We start from the raw sequence: 20,741 nt of genomic DNA, 5'->3' as shown, positions 1-20,741 counted from the left end.
TCTTCTAATTATTTAAAAACTTTCATAAATTATAGATGCAATTCATATAGGTATCTTGTACAAATATGGTAGATCATAATTTTATAGGGTTGGTTGTTTTTTCCAATGTTTTTCTCTCAGATAGTGATATATAGGCCTGCACCCTTGAAAACAAAATCTCTGTGACATTCTTTGAATTATGTTCTCTTGATTTATACCCTGTGCTTGAAATTATGGTAGCTTTTTTAAAAGATAATATTATCTTTCTTTTTATGGGAGGGTAATTCTAGCTACTAGAGTAAGTTGATTATGAGATGACTCTTATTCTCAGTGTTAATTGACTATTTTTAAAATATAACAGCTATATTAAAATATAACATAGTTAACTATACATACAAAGAGATTCTCAAACAGGTATGTCACTTAAAGCTGTATAAACATGCTCTTTCCTTAGGATAAGAGGGTCTTGAACATTTTCTCATTTTTTCTAAAGATTAAAGACAACCTCCTGTTACACATAATTATTTTATGATACATCACTGGTTAAAATGAAGCCAATTACTTAAAGAGTGATAGGATTCTCTCAAGGTTAACTGGTGAAATCACAACTTTAAGTCATTTGAAGCAGAGACTTTGGCTCAGGGGTTCTCAAATTTGTGTGTGTTTTGAAATCATATGGAGAACTTTAAAATATATTGGTCCTAAGTCCCACCTCTAGGCAGATTCTGATTCCATACTCTGAGCTTTGACTGAGGACAGCCCAAGTTGGGGCAGTTACCATGGAGGTGAACCTGCTTCCTATCTGCATAACTATGGGCAACTTGCTTACCACTTGCATGCTATAGTTAATGTGTTTAAAATGATGTCAGAAATAATACCTCATGTATAAAATGAAAGGGCAGTCCTCACACCACTCTCATTTCTGATAAAAAATACAAATATCAGGGTCCTGAGACCACACTGAAATTCAAGAATTCACTAGAAGAATTTATTGAAATCTATTATTCTCAAAGACATAGTTAACTTCTGTAAAAACATATAAAGTCAGCAAAGAGAAGAGTTATGAGGCAGAGTCTAGAAAAATCCCCAAAGCAGAGCTTCTTGTTGTTTCTTCCAATTGGAGTCAAGGACAGCACTACTTTCCCTTAAGTGTGACGATACACAGGGGATATTGCCAGACTTGGAAATGAGTTTCAAAAGACAACAGTAAAAGAACATAACACTTACTCTTTAGTCTTGCTTAAATAGAAGGGGTATTTAAGATACTTTTGAATGACAGCAATGAAAAGACTCTGTTAAAACTTGTAGTACATTTGCTTTTAAATTACATTAAGAAACAACATTGCTGACGGCTGCAGTGGCGCACACCTATAATCCTAGTAGCTCTGGAGGCTGAGGTAGGAGGATTTTGAGTTCAGAGCCAGCCTCAGCAATGGTGAGGCATTAATCAACTCAGTGAGACCCTGTCTGTAAATAAAATACAAAATAGGGCTGGGGATGTGGCTCAGTGATTGTGCATCCCTGGGTTCAATCTTGGTACTTCCCCCAAAAAAGAAACGAAGGAAGAAAGGAAGGAAGGAAGGAAGGAAGGAAGGAAGGAAGGAAGGAAGGAAGGGACGGAGGAAGGAAGGAAGGAAGAAAGGAAAGAAGGAAGAAAATAACATTGCAGTGCTTTTGCTTAGCATTTTGTAGGTGTCCAGTTGCACATTATTTAGCCACCTTATTTGATAAATTTAAGTTTTACTTGAATATGTTTCAAAACTGTGATGGTAATTATAAGATTCTATTTATCTAATGAAGGTTGAGATTAAAATTATTTACTCATTGCAAAGGGTTTATCTAACACATCTTTTGTTCTAAACACAGAATACTAGGGTGAATTGTTTCTGCCTTGGAGAAGTTCAAGATTTTGGTGGCTGAGATAGATGCACAACTAGGTAGATAGAGCAGAAGATACTTGCCCTAACTGGGGCAAATGAAAATACTACTCAGCCTGCTCTGAGAGGGTCATGCAAAAAGAAATCCTCCTAAGTCCAGAAATGTGTTGAAGATGGAAGAGAAGGAACATTAGGCATTCCAGTGACATCTTAAGTGCTAGCAGGCCGCATGGGTGGATTACACAAAAATTGGAAACAAAATAATATGTATATGTATATATGTATGGGTATATATATTATTTTTTGAAAAGGTAAATTTAAATAGTCTTGTGACAAGTATTTTCATTCTGTTTTTGATGACTTATCTATACAAAATATATGTTTATATCACTAGAATAATTCTTAAATTTATGTGGTTGTTGGTAAGGCATATGCCCAGAGACCTATTGTCTCTATTGATGTGTATGTAATAAAGCATTGTAAACTCCAAAATTATTAATGCAAAAGAAGAATACTGTTACCATAGCATGCCATTTAATTCTTATTACAATGTTTTTGAATGTTAATGGACTGCTTTTCCCATTTTATTGTTTCCATTTGAATTCTAGGCACATTCAAAGCAATAATCCACCCCCACAGCCCCCAGTTCCACCATTAGGTTATGTGTCAGGATCCTTGATTTCTGACTTGGAAACAGATGTTCCAGATGATGATGCTGATGATGAAGAGGAAGCTTTAGAAATCCCCAGGCCCCTGAGAGCACTAGACCAGACACCCGGATCCAGTATGGACAATATAGACAATTCTGTGACAGGTAATGGAACTGATTTAATATGAATAACTGACCTATTTGCAATATTGAAATGCATCAAAAATCAAGTACTTTCTTACTTTCTTATGTAAGATTTATTCCACTCCATCTATTTCTGTAACATTTTAAATATGTTAATGTTAAACACAAAATTCAAAAAGGATTTGGAAATACTTTTGCTTTGCTGCAAAAATGATAAGAAAATTCATGAATTTTAAAAAGCTTTAAAGACATGAAAGAAAACTCAATTATAGTCATGGCTTTAATGAAAAGTTCACTGTGCTAGGGAACCAAGTCTATTACATAAAAAAAAAAAGAAAAAAAAAAACTTTTAGAAATGATATATTTTGTATATCAGGAGGAACATACAAAATGAATGCAATCTTAAAATGCTTCTTGATATTTCACACTGTAAAACCATTCACTGATGAAAATAAGCAAGTCTTCAGAAAAAGACTCTTCAGTTGCACAAGGTATTATTTTTAGAGTGGAAAATGCATAGTGAGATAAACCATGCATTTATGCATTTTATAGTGTAGAATCCAACAACTTCCCCTCTTCCAAGAAGTATATTTATTTTGACTTATTTACTCCTCTGGCTTCTGCTTGCCTTGTTCACCAAGTGAAAGACTTCAGTTGGTACCCTCCTCTGATGATTCCAGGACTGATGTGTAACCTATGTCCAACAATTTCAATTGGAAATTTTAAAATCTTAATATGTACACAATATATATGGTGAAAAGTAAAAATTCAGTATTTCTGTTCACATAGTTATACATTCTTTGATACACAGGCACACACACAAAAAATGCCTTTTACAAAATTATGAAGACCTAGCTACTCCATACTAAGCCTGGTCTTTGCATTTCTTTAGGATTTCTAAGGAAACTACACATATCTGTATTTTCCTGGATGACAACTTTCATCCTAGAAAGCATCTTATCACAGTCTTAATTTACTTTTAATCCAACAGTTTCCGAATTCCACAGACTTTGTGTTCCATATTAGTTCTGCAAACACAAATGGAAACTGGTTTAGTGCTGAGAAAACATGAGTGCCTTCACTTTTCCTGTACAGCCCTCTCTGCATGAGGAAGTGCATGATGCATGAGTCCACTATTCGGTTTTTCTTCTTGCTTGATGGATGGTCAGCTTGCCAGTCAAATTAAGATTTAAGAACTGCAGATATACTGGTGTGATTTGAAACCCAGATCCAACCCACAGTGACAGAGCAAAAGTTAAAATCTTTGAATTCAGAGAGCTGACTTATTAGGGCACTATTATGTTAAGCCTCTTTGCCTGAATTTCTAGCATAATCTCCTTAAGGGTAAAATTCTGCATATTTTTGCATATTTCACTAATGATACTGAACTCTTTTTTTCCTTTAGGAATGCAGTAAAAATGTGCAATAATGATGAAAAAAAGCTATGCTGATGTAGTTCTTTTATTAAATACTATAATTAGAAAGATGATAAATGTATCTATAAATTGGGAGAACACCACTCTGCACTTTTACATACACACCTGTCAGGAACAAGTAAGGATGTCTAAAGTAGTCCACTGGTTAAGATGTCAAGTTTAAACATCTTAAGTAACCTGCATTTCTCCTGTTGGTAATATAATGTTAATTCCAAATGAAGCTCTTATTGCTAAGAAAAGAAAGTCTAAATTTCCCTACTTGAATTCACTGCTTAATTACTTCTGAATATAGAAACCTCAGGGTGTTTAGGCATGAATTCCACAATGCACTTATCCTATGAATAATACATCTCCTTAGCAGAAGTTGTACTTTACACTTAAGCAACTTAAGCACCTCCCCCATACACATTTTTTTGTCTTTCCATGCACCAATGACTTTGAGGAGAAAGTTTGATCAAAGATTTGATTTGCCTTCCAGGGTGTGTTGTGTGTCTATGTGTATGTGTGTAGGAAGTGTGAATGAGTATATGTAGGTATTAGTGTGGCCATAGGGGATGTGAGTATTAGTGTATGTACATATGTAGGGTGTAGAGTGCATGAGTATAAATGTGTGTGAGAACAAGGAAGATTGAAAGTGCATATACAGTGTGAGTGTGAATGGGGTGTGCACATCTATACAGGGTATGTGCATGTATTACACAGTTTTCAATTCTATACAGTTTGTGAACATGTGTGTAAAGTGTATGGTATACATGTGTGTATGAAAGACAAGGCACAATGTGTGTGGAATATGTGTGAGTCTATGTAGCGAGGGAATGTATTTGTGTGTGAGGGAGAGCAACTAGGATATACATGTAATTGTGTGTGTACACATGCCTGTACATATGCTCAGGTGGATGTTTATGTGGACCAAATGTAATCAAAACCAACGTGCTAATGAATATTGTTCTAATGATGTTCTTAGGTTTTGTTCAGCTATAAGGCTACTTTAATAGTGCTAATAGAGATAGGCCATAATACACATACTCCTTCAATGAGCTTTGGAGACTAGAGGACTCTGAACTTACCGTCAGTTTCTTAGAGTTCTAAACTCGCCTGTGGTGTAAATTAATCTTTACTTTCAACTGAAATTCCCTTATATTGTCATTTTCATGAAGCAAATGACCATTTTTATTAAATAGAACTAACAATTTCCATTCCTGGAGACTCTAAAGCCATCCAGAATGGATGTAACACTGGGTAACACAGTAACACTGGGTGGGCTGAAAGTCTTTATGTAAAATTTCAAATTTTACTTGGCTGAATTGTACTCCCAACTGCCAGCATAAGGAATACCAGCCACTAACAGTCTACAGAGCTTTATTCTGTAAAATATATATATATATATATATATATATATATATATATATATATATATATATATATATATACATTAACTGCAAATATTTCCATAGCAAGTATGTAGTTTGTGAATGGCTACTTAAATCTTGAAATGATCATCAAGAATGAAAAAGAACAAAAAGAAATGAAAATATCAATAATTCCACATCCCATGATCTTAGTAATGGTAATATGTATTTGCAAGTCTCCTGTTTCATGTATTTATTCCCTAAACAAACATTTATTTTAAGCCCATGACTTCTAGTCATTTGAATAAACATTTAGATTTAATAATAGCAACAACCAAACAGCAATAATAATAATAAAGTAGAAAACCTAGCTCCTAGTCAATGCATGATACCCTTCTAAGCAGTGGCTTGTTTTTTCCTATGGCTGGCTGAGCTAAGAATGGATTTAAATGTTAGAGTTTGTAAAGAAACAAGATGTAAGTATGAAATCAGAACTAAAGAATGCATGACAGAACTATAGAATGGAGAAGCCTAAATTATTTGGTTTCTTACATTTGTAGAAAGAACTCCCTGCCCTGATGTAAAGTTTTACCATCTACTAACTCATTTAATCCTCATAACCTCATTATTATTGTTGTTGTTCTCATTTTATAGCTAAAGAAATTGAGTCACAGAAGGATTTACATCCTTTTTGAAGGTTATCTACCAGATAAGTGGCAGAAGAATGAACAAAATCAATCAGTTTTACTTTAAAGATAAATTACTATGATCTCTGCCCTGGAAATGCCCAGTTCATTCTAATCCTCAGAATTAGCATATTGAAGAGGAAAATAATGTTCTGGTTTTTTTTACTTCTCTCTCTCTCTCTCTGTGTGTGTGTGTGTGTGTGTGTGTGTGTGTGTGTGTGTGTGTTGAAAGGAATAAGTATGTATTTATAAAAATAAAATATGCATTTTATCGCTGGAAACGTTAATCCTTTCCCACAATGTGCTTAATTTTGATAAAAATATTGAATTTGATATGACTTTTATTATTTATTCTTCTCATATTTATCTCTGTGTGCAGTTACCTTTTTCTAATAAAATTAAAATCCATTAGCTCTTTTGGAAGGAATATTATTTTTATAATTTTTATTTTAATTTGTGCTTAATACTATTTGGTTGTAATAATGTACATTTTTTTAAGTTTCATACCATCACACTGCATTTGGGACTAAGCAATGTCTATGCAACATTGTCTTGGGAAATATGGACCGTTTCTTCCTCAATGTTCAACTTGTCAGCTTTGCTCTCTGAGTACCAGGGAGGGGCAAGATTTCAAGATTTCTTTCTCTAACTTCCAAAATGTGGTGGGAGTCAAGGATAAGTGTTTCCTGAATTTAATGACACCACCATGAAAACAAACCAAGGCAAGAGGAGAGTGGGAGAGGACAATGTCCTGAACATGTAGTCAAGATTCTAACTGCCTCACTGATTACAAAAAGACCCAGATTGAGTGTTGTAAAGTGAAACGAATAAAATTTTCCTTGCCTGTTGGATCCCACATGAACACTACAGCTGAAAGGAAATTGTGGCCCTGTATTTTCCACTTTATATCTTTGGAGGTTTTTACTGGAACTCCCATACCAGAAGAGTATGAAAGTAATAAAACCAGACATCCTCACCATCTGACCTGAGCACACAGCTTTTGGGTCCTTGGACTCGGGAAAGTTTGATCTGACAGATGGTGAAGCCTAATGGCCTAACAATTTCTCTCCCTCACACACAAATACACTCACTCCCTACTCAGACTCACACACACTCCACACACTTGCCACACTTTGCTTCTGCTACAAAAGCATAATAATTGAGTATTAAGGCAAATTCCAGGAATAATGCTAAAATTAAGGAAATCATTATCTGATGTCTTTAAAAAGAAATTAAATATATACTTTGGAATTTAATGGATAAGAAAAGTGCATATTTTATGCACAATATTTTGAGATGAGTTAACAAGTATTATATGAACCAAGGGAAGAGATTTTTTAATTGCTTATTTTGCTTTTCCTATATGACACATTTCTCTCCCTTCCTCCCTCCCTCTCTCCCACTCCCTCCCACCTTCCCCCATGCCTTTCTCTCTCTGGAATATAGGTGGGACTATTGTATATTCAGACATTTGAGTGTAAAAAGAATTTCCAGAGACTTGAAATATTTCTCTGCCTCTAAACAGAAGTCAATATTTGGATTGATTTGATCAAAGACATTTAGAGTTGAAGATTTTACTTAGCAGATAGTTAGGCAATGAGAACTTCATAGAAAAAATTTCAGAATTAAATATTGGCTCAAAAAATGGGGGAACATTAGTTTTTGTATCTCATAAAAATGGTAATGCAACAATTATCAGGGTCATATTAGAAAGCACAGACTTTACTCTAGCTTAATGGATCTAAGGATAAGCATTTATCAGCAAGGAAGGATTTAGCATATAACGACATGTAAATGAATTGATGACTGATCATAAATTAATTTTAGTGCTGAAGATGTAATAGAGACACAGCAAGATGCCACTTTATCATGGTATTTTATGTTCAGTAACATTTGAGCAACAACTTAATGTCCTGTGTGCATTTTTTCTTTAACAACTTGAATACATTTGAGATATTTTTTGACCTTTCAGTAATTTTAAAGCTGAGAAATTTGGAAAGATTGAGAACATAAACACAAATAAATTTCTCTATAGGACATAAATTCATTTTCATTAAGTGTTTAAGTATGTATTGATTATGTTTGGGGCTATAATGTGTCAAATGAATACAAATCTCATATAATTTGTAAGAATCTCTGGCTGAACTCCTTTTACCTGGTGTTCACTTTTATTTTCATGTTTATGCTTACATTTACAAAAAAAAACTGTTACCACTAAATGACTTCCTTTTTAATTGATGAGTTACTCTTTTTTGTTTTCTTTCAATTACTGTCTTTTTTCCTCCCCCTTTTCTCTTCCTCCTCAAGGATTTCTACCCTTCTCCTCCTTCTTTCCCTCCTCTCTTTAATAATTGTTTGCCTGAATCTTCAGATCATTCTTGATGTTCAAATCAAAAGTAAGAGGAAAAATTGTAATGACTGAGAGGTAAAATCAATAAATGTTAAAAATTTTAACGATTTTATGGTAGGAACTTTAACATATGTTATAGACCTTTTTGTTCATACAATATAACTAAACTGCTTTAAAATTGTCCTACGAAGGTACTATTTCTATGTATCTCATCCCCAATTCAGAGGAAAGTTGAAGACTTACCAGAAAGGCAGAGTAATGAAGGAAAAGGAAATATCGATTTCTTTCTGTTTATATTGGTTGCAATCTATTGAAGCAACTAACTTAACTTCTCTCTTTCACTTGGGATCATTAGTGTTCTCATTGCCTAATATGGCCAAATAGCTATAGTATATTTGTCTTTAACTCTAAAGTCATCTGTCTAGTCGCTTTGCTCTTATTGGAAGTACAAGTAAAAGAATAGCTAATGTTGTCTCTTTATCAACCAATACCCACTTGATGTCCTGCCTTCCAGGCCACTCTCTCTTCCCAGAGAAGGGAGTCGGTGAGCATCAGGAAAAGCTTCATGAACAAATGAAAAATAAATTCATTTTTAAATGAATTTAAATATGTTTAAATATTTCTTGATTATGTTTGAGGCCATATTGTGTCAAATTAAAGCTTGAAAGATTGAGAGAAATCAGAGCAAACACAAAAGTAGGAAAGTTGCTGATCTGTTTAGGGTAAGGCAGATGCATGTATGGAAATCCTCTTGTGTGGGACTCACTTTCACAGGGTGATAACAGTTTATTTGGGGGGAAAGTTGGGAAGTCTTACAAGATGGGATTTCTTTGGTAACATTGCTGTGATGGGAGATTTTTTTCTAAATTTTGCAGATTCAGAAACTAAATTTGTCAATATTCTAGATCCTCAGAGTAGAACCACACAGCAGGCAGAGTAGACTCAATTTCTTGGCTGATCATAGTGGATAGAAGTGGAATAAGAAAATTTTAAAAGAATAACAACAAAAATAAGAGCTTGGGCTAAGTGCATTGGGATGGGTGAATCTCAATAGAGATGTCACATATACACACACAAATAAATTGCCACTTGCCACTTAATGATATTTAGCATCTTCATTGGAAGACAATATTGCTTAACCTTGATATTCAAAAATATCAAAGCCTAACCAAGATGTACATCATATGAACTTTATTATATAATATATATCCTAATTTATATAATAAAAATTATATAGTACAATTTTTACTTTCTTACTTGAAGACGTTATTGCTTTTCCCATGGTTCCAAAGTAATCAACAAATATTCACTAATTTGTTTAATAAATTTTCTGAGGATGCTTGTAAGAACATTCTTTTTGCAACTAAAGAAAGGTCATTGCTAAGAAATTGTACATCAAATATAATCACTCAAAGAATTTACAGTGAATAAAAAAACAATAAATGCATTTAATTCCATATGCCCACTGTTCATTGAATTCCTACTGTTCAGTGACCCTGTACAAGAAATACTGAAGTGAAGAAGAGATAGTTCTTAATGTCAAGAGTTTTATTTCCTGGAACAGAAAAAATACATCCAATATACAAAATATAGGGAGACAGGTGATAGACTACTGCATGCACAATGTTTCACAACAAAGGAGGGAGTCACCCTAACAGAATGTTGAAGGTAGAACCCAGGGGATAAAGATGGTATTTTATTTGAACTTTAAAGTTTGGCAGTGATTATTAGATTTGGTGCAATACAGAGTATTGTCAAGAAATGGGAAGTGATGTGTGGGTGAGAGAGTGAGATTACACTAGTTGTGGGACAGAATGGGCTGCAAAGGTAGGCTGGCTTAATATTGGGGGGAGGTCTCAGATTCCTAATTTTTTATGTGCATTGGTGTTATAGGTAAGACTTTAAACGGAGGAACAAAGTATAAGATTGATGCTTTGAAAAGATAATGTAGATAACAATGAGGAAAGATAGAAGGGACTAGAAGGAAATCCGCTAAAAGGAGTGTCAGGATGAATTAGAATAACAATAAGGAGATGCTTGTTTGGAGAGTGAGCACAGACATTTAGAAAAACAGAAATAACATGGAAGGGTTTGGAACTGAGCTTTTGAATGTTTTAAAACTATTCCCAGTTCTCGACTTTCATTTTCTTTTGTGACCCCTTGCTGAAACACTTTGATTTCTTCTTATCTCCTGTAGCATTATATTCCAAGACCCACTGCATCATTTCTTCTTTCATTTTGGGCTGTTGATCCTTGACTTGTGATTATTAACCTAGAAATGAATCTCTCAGAGGAGGCTCAGTTGCTGGTGTTATCTCAGGTTCCTTGCAGTGGTCTGTGTCAAGGGAATTTGTTTGGAAAGTAAAAAGTATATCTTTGTGCTTTTGGCAAATAGAATCAAGACTCTATCTTTCTCTGCTACACTTAACACCCTTTTAACTTCCAGATCATTCTAACCCTTTCAGTTTCAGTTTTCTCTGTCTTGAGAATGCATGCATCCGTGTTATTGTACCATGACAGCCTGAATTCTAAATTAACTTTTTGTAAGTCCTTTTTTGTCCCTCTTCTAACAAAAGCAGAAGATAGGGTAAACAATACTTGATAATTTATTTTGTCATGAATTAATGGTACACCAACTTAAATATGTACTGCAATTTTAATTTTATTACATAATGAGTTAAGTTCCCAGTGTGCTTTTATCTAATATGTGTGTATGTATATGCATAAAATACTAAGTGACTTTCTAGAAAGAAAAAAAGTTGTCAATATCTTCAAAGTGTATTTTCTTTAAATATAAAGTTGCATTTTTTTTACTCTACTGCCATAGTTCATTTTGAAAAAGAAAATTGATAGAAATGCTGATAATAGTCTCCATAAAGGCTAATTTCATAAGTATCAGTGTTAAAGAGAAAATTAGAGTTCTTCAAATATTAAAAATCAAAGAAAGCATAAGAAATATTGAAATTAATAGCACTTTTGCAAACTAACATTTTCCTCATGTTCTATGTTTAGTTGATTTGATGTCATCTATACATTTTAGTTGATGTATTTTGTTATTTAAACAGTAATTAACTGTTCACCTTAAAATCTTAAAATAATTCCAGATCTTCTATGAAATACAACTGTACGTACAAGGTCCGGCATTCAAGTTTTTATGCAGATTACCATTGCCCTCTGAAGTAACTTCAAATTATACCCATACTATTTATTCAAGCAAGTCACCGATCAGTTTAAATTAACCATAATTTGTTTCAATAAAAGTGATCCTCCCTGACTTGTAGAAAATACACATAGCAGTTCTTGCTTGGAAAAATGATCATGTAACAATTTAAACAATGTAAGAAATGAACCACTTGGAACATGTCTTGCACATGTGCTTCAAACAAATACCGATTTTACACAAGCTTCTTTCATTTGTACTAAGTGTGTTTAAAACACGGATAATGTTTAGCTAAGGAATCCATGATGAAACTTCAAAGTGGCAAGGAGTCGAGGCAGTGTACTTGCTCATTCGTATAGTGTTTGCAAGCACATGAGATATGCAATATATACAAACTCACTAGACAACTACATTTGTTTTTAGGTTCAATGGTAAATGGATGGGACTCTGCATCTGATGAGGATTGTAACTTTTCTAGTCATAGATCTAGTGTAGGTAGCTCCTCAGATGGTTCCATATTTGCCAGTGGCAGTTTTGCACAAGCACTGGTGGCAGCAGCAGATAAAGCTGGTTTTAGGCTGGATGGAACGAGCCTTACAAGAACAGGTTTGTAGACTCCAAAGTCAACACTCTTTGCATGAGAGAATCTTGTCCTTGGGACACTTACCTTTTTTCTCCTCTTCTTTCTCAGCAAGTCTGACTGCAGGGCTCTCTGTAATATGCATGAACATTTGGGATGCTCTGTTGTCTGAACTCTGACCTGATGCAAGTTTTGTAGAGCCAAAAATAGGCTCCAACTTACTACCTTCTATCCTTAATATCCCTTTCTCTTCACGGTTCTGCTGATTAATTGGAATATACTTCCTTTCTATATTACGGCAAATCAGCAACTCAGATTGCCATTAAATTTTCAATAACTCACACTTTGCAAAATCTGCACACATTAATAATGAACCTAGTGATTAAAATTATTCAGCTTTTATCTCCATTACTTTCCTTTGCCCCGTCTCTTTCTACAAATGCAGTTTCTGGGAAACCTTCCTCAGCATGGGGTGAATAGGTGTAAGGCTTTCAGTCTAACAGTTCAAATGGCTGAGGGTCTTACTGTTTGGCTAAGATTTTAATACAATATTTTATTATATGTTTTAAAGGATGCTAATTAAAGATACACCTACTGCATTTGCAAGTTGAATAAAATGATGACTACGTGTATATTGTACATTAGAGAATTTAATATTGATTTCTGAGAGTAATAAGTAATAATATAAAGGACCAATTATGTCATTTTCACATGCTGCTCATTCCACAAACAGAAATGCAGTCTTAATTCTAAAAATAGATTAGCAGTTTGTAATCATTTGTTTTTCTGGGAAAAAAAAACAACAATTTGGCATGATTATGCTCTAATATTTGTTTATGTACTTCTTAACTTCACATTTAGGATGGTAATATATGAATTAAACTGAGCTCTCTTACAAAACTAATGAAATATCAAATGCATTTTTAAATCTTTGTAGTGTTCAAATATTAAATAAAAGTGATATGCTCTTGATATTTATTAAACTCTCAGGTTAGAAAAGTGAGCCTTGGAAATTGTATTGAATTATATCATCAATGTTTATTTTGAGCACGTATTAGATATCTTCAAGCAAAATAAAATGATTTCTCAAGCATTGCAGAGGTTTATTTTCATATAGCATCCAATCTAAAATATGTTGTAATATAACTGTTATTTGAATTTTCTTGCTTTATAAAGCATAAGTCAAAAACTTTATGTTGCCTGAGTGCTTTTTGTGGCATTAGCTGTAAGCAGAACAGTGAGAAAGTGCAAGGAAACTAATAAATTAGACAGAATAAAACTAATTTATTAGTTTCCTTGCATGTATTGCATGTGTGCTAATAGCTAATAAAACATTAAGCAACATCATGTAACATTGACTTAGGAAAATGAAACTATGTAGGATAAGTTTGTATGAAATGAAAACATGACAAGAGAATAAATATATGAACATAAACCATCCTTCTCTTACTATAATAAACAGTATTAAAAGACGTTTTTGAAAATGTATTAGGTAACCTTTTCCCAGAATAAATTTCACTTCTTTTGTACTAAACCACAAGAAAGGGAAATAGTATAATTCATTCGTCCATAAGAATTTGAAGTCTGCTCAGATACAGTAATCACAAAATACCAACTTCACTTTGGATATACAAGGTGATTTTAACCTGCTATCCTCTACACTGATGTTATTGAGTTTCCACTAAGAGATAGAGTTCATTTTGTTTGCATATAAGTGGTAAAGTCAATTTAGCATGTGTACCTGAGCAGACTTTTCAAATAAAACTACAAGGCATTTTTTACTGTGCTCAGATTTTTTAAAATTTCAGGGGTGAAAATGAAACAGTGTGCAATTCATTTAAGAAATAACCTCTTGAATTTTGAGAAATAATGTTTCATGAATTTGCATATAACTATAAAATTATCACTAAGATTTTCAAGGTAATATAAAAACTAATCAAGCAGTATGAAGCTTTGGATTGGTGGATTTGTTTTATGTTCAATTGTTTGAAATATTTTTGTGGGTGGGATGTTCTTAGCTTATAAAAATTGAACACATTATATGTAGCAGGGCATATATTTATTTTTATAGGTGCACCAATATTTGGTATCTTCCAATGGCGTCTCTAGGTAGGTTCACAGACTTAGCCTTAGGAAGAGCAGAAAATACAAGACATTATCAGTGCATTACAATGACCTTCCCTATACCCCACTCCCTTTGTTTTCTTTCTAGGAAAAGCCTTTACCTCCTCTCAAAGACCTCGACCCACCAGCCCATTTTCTACTGATAGTAACACGAGCACAGCCCTGAATCAAAGTCAGAGGCCCAGGCCCACCAACAAACACAAGGGAGGGCGAATGGACCAACAGCCAGCACTGCCTCACCGAAGGGAAGAAATAACAGATGGTAGGCTGATTTCTGTTCCTCTTCTTTCCTCAATGAAGAGATGCATTCTACTTGGTCATTAACTCAGATTAAAATATCTATGGTAGATTAGGCATTGCCTCATTACATACAAGGCAGGAACCTGGCAAAATGGTCTTGCTTACGTGAAACACCCTCTCTCTCAACAATCTGGAATTATGTCTTTATGATTAATCCCCAAGAAAGAGAAGCTGTACCACTCTTAACTGTTGATTTTTCTACCCTTCTGAAATTTTTCTTTATTGTATTTTAGCAAACATTCCACTTAAAGGTTAGGAAAAAAAACATAAGCAGCATGTGCACATGTCATAGTATCAAAACATTTATGATATGAAATTATAATCTCTTTCACTCTTGGAAAAGAACTTGAAATGGTTTAGTAATTTTTTAGTTTCGTGAATTTCAGAGCTTAAAACATGCTAGCGGTTATGTAGTTGAAGAGTGTCTACTTGGGCTGCTATAACAGATAATCATAACTGTATAAACAGCAGAAAGTTTCTCAACAACAAATATTTATTTCTCATGGATCTCTGGGCTAATATTAGTGGAAGCACAAAGATCAAGGCACTTACTGATTTGGAATCTTTTGAAGGCTCACACTCTGGTTTACAGATGGTAAATTTTTATTAATTCTCACATGATGGAACAGACCTCTCTGGGGTGTGATTAATAAGGGCACTAATCCCATTCATGTGAACTTTACCTTTATGACCTCATGAAGCCCTCATATTCCAATACCCTCACCTGGGGTTAGGATTTCAACAGATGAATTTTAGGGATATACAGTCATTTGGACCATAACAAAGGGCTAGTATATATATATATATATATATATATATATATATATATATATATATATATTTTTTTTTTTTTCTATTGAAATTCAGAGAGTAAATATTTGGAGTTTTTTTTAGCATGTGGCCTGTGCCACAAGTACTCTGCACTGCCATTATTGCATGGGTAGAGCTATAGTAAATGAAAATATGGGTGCGACTAATATCTAATAAATTGTTATGATATAATAGTGGAAGAATTTGGCCTATAGGTCATAGTTTGCCAACGTATGTCAATTAATTGAATAGCCAATCTTTGAATATTTGCTTAAATAGTTAGTTTCAGAAAATATTTTTACTGGAAGTTATCCATGGTCAATAATGAGTATTTCAACTGCTCTCAGAGCATAGTCTATTTCCCACATTTTCCACTTAATTATTATATCTTTTAAAGTCTGAATAAATATATTCATCATGAAACTTTATTCTAAGCATAAGCACATATGAAGTATATTTAAGGATATATAATTATATTTAAAGTGCCTAGTATGCAGTGAGACTCAAAAATGAGTTTCTTCCCTCTTCTCAACCTTATCTTTCATAAGCATACAAACTTTATCTGAGATTGTCCAACTAAACACTAGGATTAACCTAGCCATGCTGAATGTTTGAAACATTTGGGGATATCTTCAAATAAACCATGGAGACATTCATGATTATTCTGAGGTATAATCCTATTATAGGAAGTTTTGAAGCTCCATGGGTTAAAATTAATGGACATCCACCTTTGAGAAGCTATGACCTAGTCCTTAGCACTCTTACATCCATCATTATGAAACAGAATGAAGCTTGTTTTGGAAAAAAAAAAAAAAGCATTTTCCTTTGTGGGAAGGGGCACTCTGTGTCAGGCAGCCATCTTTGTGCTTTCTTTTGTCACCCTGTAATGCTAAGAAGGCTTAAAAAAGCCAAACATGCTTGTTCTAAAAGCTTTCAGGTTTGTTCATATATCCTGCTTATTTTGTTTTCATGGGGAAGTGTTTCTATGGAATATGAAGATTAAGGGTCCAATTGAGTTTTTCATTCTCTCTAAATAGATACCCTGTGGTGAACAAAGCCTTTCTGCTCCACATGCTCTGGAGATTAGTTGAGCACTTAGAACAGTTTGCAGTGTTGATCTTATTCACTCTAAATAGAAAAGACTGCTCTCACTGATATGCTACAACTTGGAGAATTAATAATTTTATATATTTTTTTCTGCTCAGAATATTGTGGCAACAGAGAAAAATATAGTGTGTTCTTTTTACAAATCTTTGAAGACCATATGTAGTATATGTGGACGGCATACAATTTAAATATACAAAAAGTAGAGTGCTCTTTTTTCTTCTATAATCCTTTTTTCTGCAAGATTTTTCAATATGTTCACATAAAACTATCTTCCTCCTAGTTTAAATCATGATCAATATATTGCTTATCTTTCTAAAAAAAATAGGTCCCTAAATTTCAATTTTGAAAAGTGATTATGAATTATGTGTTATTAGTAGATATATTTTAAGTGATATTGCAAAGGAAATTTGGCTCACATATCTTCCCACATGTGCAATCCAGACACATTTAATTGTGAAACAAGGACATTTATTTTGGAGGCCTTAAGAATATTGTTATTTTACAATAAATGCTTATGACATGGCACTTACATGATATGAATCCATGTGTCAGGAATAATTCAAAACTTCTTTACATAAAATCAAACTTTTCTTTTTGGGAAGATTGCTGCCTAGTAATTTATAGTGTATGGACACTTTACAATAAAACTTTTACATTATAGATTTTACAATAGTGTTTTATGGCTATATTAATTAGGGTAATTACTGCTAGCTGCTTTACCAAACAACCTCTAACCCTCAGTGTCTTGGCACAGTAAAAGATACTTTCTTATTGACACACTCATCTATCAAGGTCAGGTGGTTCTCCTCTAAGCAGTAATGTAAGGGTGTAGGTCTCTCCAGAATTGAGATGGCATTATTTTCAGAAATATTTATGGTTTCTGAGTGAGGCAAAGACAGATAATGGGTGATCATTGGGAGTTTCTAATGACAAGAACCTATTTCATGTCTCATATGTCATTATCAAAAACTCTCTCCCATGGTGTCTAGTACTAGAAAGTATCCTCCATGTGTCCCAGAAGAATTGGAATGGATATTTCTGTGTCTGTCCCAAAAGCTATACCAAAACCCAGGCACACCTAAGGAGACATTGATGAATCCACATCTTCTATCCACTTGCATAATGAGTCAAAAAATACCTTTGAAGCCAACACACTGAGTAAAAATTGGCAGTTCTCTACCCAACAAACTGATTTTCCTTAGACTACAACCTGTGTTCCCTTTCCCCTGGTTTTTAATGCCCTGTTCAGAAAAGGGGCCCTTTCCAAGCTCTGTCAAATATTAGCTTTACCCCTTAAAATATATATTAAGTGTATTCCACATGGTAGGCAATAGGAGCCAGATAGACAAAATCCTCTGGTTTCATGGAGCTTACATTTGAGTGTAGGAAGATAGATAAAGACCAACAGTAATACATGAATATAAAAAAGCAGTTGATAAGAGGGTGATCATTGCCATGAGGAAAAAGACAAAAGGGAAAGAAGTTGAGAAATATGGAGGTAGGGAAGAGATATTTTTCAGAATGTTCTTTAGGGAAGGCCTCACATACAAGGTGACATTGGAGAAAAGACTAGAAGAATGAAAGCAAAGATATCCAAGGAAAGGTCCTTCAAAGACATAAAAAAACAGCAATAAAACCTGGGGCTTATTTACCAAAAATGTTAGGGGAGAAAAATGACTAGAGCAAGCATAAAAACAAAATAGAACACGAAGTCAGACAAGCAAAAGAGCACATATGATGTAGGACCTTAAAGCTGCAGTGTTGCAATCAGCCTTACAGTATGTTGAGTGGGAAGCTACTGGAGAGAGGGGTGGGGAGTGGGGGGTGGGGGGGAGCAGAGGAGTGACATGATCTTCTCTGTTTTTCTTTTTAAAAAGATCGTCTCCACTGTTGTGTTATATTTAATGGGGAAAAGGTGTAAAACAGATCACATACTTAGGAAGCTGTAGAAGCAACATAGGGGATTCATAACAAGTCAGAAATAAGTGAAAGCGATGAGAAGTGAGGAATTCTGGAAATGGTGCTCACAGGTCTTGTTAATTAAATTAGTAAAGCAAAGCTTAAAGGTCACTTCATAGCTTTGGTGAACTTGTAGGATGAAATTGCCACAGGTGGGGAAGAGGAATATCATGCAAGACACACATTTTATAAAGGAGGAACTAGATTTCAGTTCTGATATGTGCAATTTGAAAAGCTTTCTAAATATCCAAGTGGAATTGTGCCATGTAGATTTGGTTAGAAGAGTCTGCAGTTCTTGGGAGGAAAGATCCAGAATGGAGATACTTCATTTTTTTGTGGTCCCAGTTTCTCAAATAAAAAATGAGGACAATAACAACATTTATGTCATGGGATTGTGGTCACCTGACAATAGCTAATTCTCAGTAGTCTAGTAAGATACTCTTTAGTGAATTGACTTTGTTGAGATGAATCAACCTACAATTGAATAATAAATTTAATTTAGATAAAATGTATTTGCTTATATATTTTTATTTTTCTATACCCATTTGCAATTCCATTTCCCTTTCCCGTTGGTTTATTTCAATGTGCTTGCAATGCCCTTTCTTCTTAGAAGACACAGTCTTCAAGGATATTACTTAATTATGAAGCTATATAATTTCAGGTTATATTAAATAGTCTTCAGAGTTTTAGCTGGCATAAGCAGATACCATTTTGACCATTTTAGAAATTAAGCTGCTCTGATGGAGAGTAAAAATCAATGTGAAGATCTGTTATTTTGGAAGCAAATTTTATAATTTCTCCTTGCTGTCTCTCTAAGAACAATAACTCAAATGAAATAATTAATTTGCATTTATAATAATGTTTAGTGATGGGAGTCCCAAACTCATTAGATTATCCAACAAAGAGATATCTCAACATTACATTAGCTTTTCATCTTGGAAGAAATGTTTGGAATAAAACCTTATTTTCCCAGACAGAGACTCTGTTCCCCTCAATAATTAGAAATTCATAATATAATGTGAAAAGTATACATAAGAACTAGTAACCATCCAACCTGGGTGCTCCAGATTCTCTGTGCAGTAGAGAATAATATAATTTTGCTCCTAAGACAAAGTATAAATCTTAGAATGACCAGTTTAACATTCCTTTGAAAAAGCTATTTTTTCTATATAAGAAATTTATACTTTTCCCTTTAAAATTCAATGATAATATTATTAGAAATAAGAACCTGGTTATAAAAGTGTCATAACAATGCTATATTAAGTACAGTATCTTCTAATTAATGAAATAAATAGTATACATGATTTTTGCTTTTTATGAATAAATAACATAATTGCCAATACTCTAAGGATAAACTAAGAAGTACGCAATAGCATACACAAAATCACAATAAATCAAGCTAAATGAATATTTAGAAGGATTTAAAAATTATTTTAAACCTGGTTGTTGTGATGCTCACCTACCATACCAATGACTCAGGAGGCTGAGTCAGGAGGGTCACAAGTTTGAGGCTGGCCTCAATCATTAGCATTTAATGAGACTCTCAACAACATACAAAACTACCTCAAAATAACAAATTAAAAAAACTGGGGATGTAGCTCAGTGGCAAAATTCCCCTGGGTTCAATGCCCAGTACTAAAGGAAAAAAAATAAATCATTTCAGCTGGTGTAATATTTAAGGAAGGAAGTATGATTTCACAGTGGAAGATTTTCAAGACACAAAGTTTTAGATATGAATAGCTAATAAAAGGAAAATGAAAAATTTGCTGATACTTGAACTTTAAAGTTTTTCATTTCCGATATTTAATTTAAAAAGCATTTCTAAAAAATTATCTATTCCACTACTTCTCAAATTTCCATGATATATTGCCAACTCTAGTACCATAAAGCATATTCAATCTGTATGCTGAACATTGGTTATTATTTATTAAAATTAATACATTGGAAGATTATAATATATTAGTTGTAACTCATTAGCTAACTCATGAAACGAATAGCCAGAATTGGTTGTCAGGCAGAATGTTAATTGCATTTAATAAATGTTAGCTTAACCCTTTGACTATTGCTAAATGTGCCACATACTTGGGTAAAGGCAATCATATGTTGCATATGATACGGCATATAGTTCTTAATTTCCCAAGGGTGATGTTTCCTATGGAGATTGGCAGGCTGGCTTTTGTTCTTTTATTAGCACAGTTGCTAGAATTTCTAGTGATGTTATTATTTTATTT

The 20,741-nt window shown here is 33.7% G+C and overlaps 1 protein-coding gene across 1 annotated transcript in view; it reads left to right on the top strand.

Annotated features, from left to right (window-relative positions):
- Positions 1 to 20,741, top strand: part of LOC143389898 (roundabout homolog 2-like) — a 102,012-nt gene that overhangs the window by 59,648 nt on the left and 21,623 nt on the right. The window contains 2 exon segments of the mRNA XM_077108419.1: positions 2,465 to 2,670; positions 14,423 to 14,596. Coding sequence (XP_076964534.1) covers positions 2,465 to 2,670; positions 14,423 to 14,596 — 380 coding nt within the window.

This window comes from Callospermophilus lateralis, unplaced genomic scaffold, assembly GCF_048772815.1.
Source record: "Callospermophilus lateralis isolate mCalLat2 unplaced genomic scaffold, mCalLat2.hap1 Scaffold_668, whole genome shotgun sequence".
NCBI lineage: Eukaryota > Metazoa > Chordata > Mammalia > Rodentia > Sciuridae > Callospermophilus > Callospermophilus lateralis.
The sequence above is the reverse complement of the archived record's forward strand: the minus strand, read 5'-3'. Positions and strand labels throughout refer to the sequence as shown.